General features: G+C 32.8%; 1 protein-coding gene across 2 annotated transcripts; it reads right to left on the bottom strand.

The window, feature by feature from the left end:
• Positions 1–261: 261 nt before the first annotated feature.
• On the bottom strand, positions 262–569 carry LOC108564921 (transcription elongation factor 1 homolog). 2 transcript variants are annotated; one of them, XM_017924120.1, is made up of 2 exons: positions 454–569; positions 262–394 (listed from the first exon to the last, which is right to left on the bottom strand). In XM_017924120.1, exons 1-2 carry the CDS (start codon positions 567–569, stop codon positions 262–264), a joined length of 249 nt encoding a protein of 82 aa, XP_017779609.1. The 2 variants fall into 2 exon arrangements, with proteins under 2 accessions (XP_017779609.1, XP_017779610.1); XM_017924121.1 differs by having other exon boundaries at positions 262–387; positions 462–569.
• Positions 570–3,712: the final 3,143 nt, after the last annotated feature.

Raw genomic sequence — 3,712 nt, 5'->3', positions numbered from 1 at the left:
TTTATATTATTTGTTGTCAATTAATTTTCTATTTTTTTTCAATTTTATTCATTATATGGTATATGTAAGGACTATAAAATATGCAACATGTTAGTTTCTCGATTAGTCCGGTTTCAAATAATCTGGGATACCGATTACCCGGACTATAAATAAATACAAACTTATATTCACCAAGAAATGAACACGTTAATTATTAAATTAAATACTTAAGAAATAAATGTTAAAATTCAAATATTTATTTGGTTAAATAATATCACAAAATCAATTAGCCGTTTCGCAGGCATCTATCCAATCATTATAAACGTCTATAGGATCGGAGAGCACGTTTATAGTCGTTTGGTAATCCTCCATGCAAACTCTGCATGATATTCTCGCCGTATTTCTTCCCTTGTCCCTAAAAAAAGACGTAATTATTATTGATATAATTTGCACATTTCAATCTAACAAACTAACATTTTCACTTCACAAGACTGCTCATGATTGCAAAACGGACAGTTGAACTCCTGTTCGAGCGGTTGGATGGCCTTCTTCCTTGTCGGTGCTTGTCTTTTCGATTTTCTACGACCCATATTTTATCAAAGTTTTCCAAAATAATAGCAATGACTGTTCTTTCGAGCTTGATAAAATAATACTCCGGTATTAAGTTTCCTTTGCACTTCTCAAGTGTAATATACTTATATGTACACTTTTATTTAGTTTTCTAAGATTAATAATTATTCTTTAGTTTGTTTCAATTACAAATTGCAGCTTAAGCGTTAATTCGAAACGCCAATGGTAAAATACTTCTTGCAAATTTCACCTGGTCAGAATAACTTCTGCTTGTATACAAATCGTACAGTTCACTCTCGATTTGTTAATGTGACTTTGCGGCTATACCAAAGACTAACCAGTTGCTTGGGGTGCTATTGTTGGTGGGGCGCATCAATGAAGAGCGCTCCTTATGTTCAATGTCCGAACTATAGGGTCATAAATTTCACAAAATTTCCCAAAAATCTTCAATACTAAATAGAAAGTATAACTATTACCTATATTTTATTACCTTACAACGATGGCTGAAAAATGAAACTTTTTCACTTTATTATTTCCCGGAAATAAAACTACAGTCCATAACCTATTTAATTTACGTACTTAGTATATAATTTTTATTTTCAATTTTAACCTTAAAAGTTTTTCAACTGTTATTTTTATTTCCCAATATTCCCGGAAAAAACCGTTTTTTACCGGTTTTTGGGCCTAAACTTAAAATTTAAAAATGAATTATTTTTTGATTAATAACAAACATACATAAAATCGTCTATGACATAAAACGGGAAACAGCGTAAGCAGCTAACAACCAATAAAATCAATGGCAATCGAAATCCTGACAGTGTCAAAATTCTGAAAACCATAATCTCGAAAGTATCAAAATCCCCTACAAATGATGTATTTTTTTATTATTACGAGATTATGGTTGTCGCGATTTTGATATTGTCGGGATTTCGAAATAGACCCCTATTTTTATTTTAAAAAGAGCGCCCAATTTTCCAGTAGGAAAAAAGTCATTTAGATAAATGACTGTTATTCGTTCATCAGCCAGTTCTTCAAGAGTCGTGATAGAGAACGGACGTGTTTGAATTGGCGTATCTTATCAGTAAATAGTTTCTTTGTGATTTTTACTTATCCTCGTGTACCGGGTCTTCGGCGGCCTGTGTGGGACTGCAACTTGTTTTTGGGGGTGGTGATGAAGATAGAGAGTTCGGACGGTTCATCCTGCTGTTCCGAGCCAACAGGGGGCGTGTGGGAGCATGGCATGCGAAAGCGGGGCAGGCAGTTCTCGATCCAACCACAATGATATTTTTAAAACTCCAACGAAAATTACTAAAACTACATCTACACAGCCTTCGACTTCACAAACCACTAGAAATACCTACACTAATACCTTCGTGGTAAAAACCGCAACAAATATGACCAAGACCCAGTTTTCGGACGCTTGGTCCAAAAACCCCTGCAACCGTTCAGATGTTGTAATACTCACCAAATCATGGTTTCTAATGAAAACAAATACGTGCAAAACAACAGTTATTGCCTACCTCAGGGATATGCAGGGCACAGGCATTATAAGCAGCCATTCAGTGAGTGTTTCTCCTAAGTTACCGTTAAAACACATAAACCAAACATCTCTATCCTGTGTCCAGAGTTAATCTCGAAATAATCGACGATGAAATAAGCTCGCAATTAAAAAATAACAAGATCAATCACCGTTACTGTAAACGAATAACATCTAGAGCAACAAACAACTTAACATACAAAGTAAGGATCATCACTGGTTGTACGACATTATACGAAAAACTTTTACGAGAAACAGTCACTTCCCAGCTGAGGAGAGCATCCCTCCACCTCCGGTGCCTGTGCCCTGTGGACGGTGCCAAGAATATACACATTCCACTGAGAAATGCCCCAATATAACTAAATGCAACAAGTGCCAGGGACCACATCCGACACACAGACGCTCTTCGCACATTGCCGCCGAGGTGTGCGGCATGCAATTCGGAAGACCATGCGGCAAGCTCCACGAAGTATCCAAAAAGGCCCACACAACCTACTCCTGATATCCCAAATGCTAAAATCAAACCCACAAATAAGAAAACAGCAGAAAACAGCAGGATATTTGAATATAATGAAGTCTTCAGGGTTGCTCTTCAGGCATGCCATTCTATTTCCATTCAAATATTATTTAACTTCATTTATATAAGTCAAACTTTTCAGATTAATTTGTAATTTTGTATCTAAATAATTGTCTGGATGAATACTCTCAATTCCATCCTTTTTTACGATTAAATTTAAGTTGAATATAACTGCTTGTGTGATTCAATTACACTGTCAGTCGTTTTCTGCATCACTGTCGCTAATTTTATATCTTATTTTAATTCTTGCAACTAGTTCGAGCTTTGGAATGCATTGTTTCACCTAGAACTGTCAAATTCAGCTTTATACAGTTGTGATTCATCAACTTTATATAAAGTTTTAAGATACGCGAAATTATTTTTATCGATATAACGATATCCTACAAATTATTTCAACAAAGAACGATTTTTTTAGAGAAAATATTTGTAACAAAATGGTATCCACAAGATTTTCAATGAAGAAAATAGTTTTAATTTACAGTATACTTTTGATAGATAATGGACATTTTAAATTTATTTAAAATACATATTAGCATAAGTAATTTACTATAATATTATTAAACCGTTTAGACACATTTTTGACATACTTATGAAGTATTTTATTAAAAACACAGTAATTATTATATAATAAGAAAGGAGGGGCAGAAAGACCTATGATCAATAGCCCTCTATATATCAGTTGATTTTTGAAATTCTTTTTCTTTTTATTTCTGTATGTCTGTAGGTTTTGTTTGTACGACTGTTGCAATAAACATTATTATTATTATTTTATTAAGAAAGAATGGACACTTCTTTATTATGTTTTGTTTAATTTAATTATTTAATTTAAAAACATTGTAAATATTGTATTACTTTCAATACGCCATCTATTATTAATTTACAAAGTAATACGCTATTTTATTCCATTATTTCTGGACATACATGTAAATATATATTTTAGCATAATTTAATATTTATTTCTAAAAACAATTTTGTAAAAACCCAATAAATTACAACAATAATATAATATTAACTGCTGAAAAATAACAATAATAAAAATTCAGTTCGCA

Source organism: Nicrophorus vespilloides, unplaced genomic scaffold (genome assembly GCF_001412225.1).
Source record: "Nicrophorus vespilloides isolate i.1.1-1 unplaced genomic scaffold, Nicve_v1.0, whole genome shotgun sequence".
NCBI classification, from domain to species: domain Eukaryota; kingdom Metazoa; phylum Arthropoda; class Insecta; order Coleoptera; family Silphidae; genus Nicrophorus; species Nicrophorus vespilloides.
The sequence above is the reverse complement of the archived record's forward strand: the minus strand, read 5'-3'. Positions and strand labels throughout refer to the sequence as shown.

Bases quoted from the DNA above. Each gene is read 5' to 3' on its own strand.
- LOC108564921 (XM_017924120.1), bottom strand. From the start codon at position 569: ATGGGTCGTAGAAAATCGAAAAGACAAGCACCGACAAGGAAGAAGGCC. The intron at 395-453 runs GTTAGTTTGTTA...GTCTTTTTTTAG, and splicing joins CAGTCTTGTGAAGTGAAAAT to GGACAAGGGAAGAAATACGG.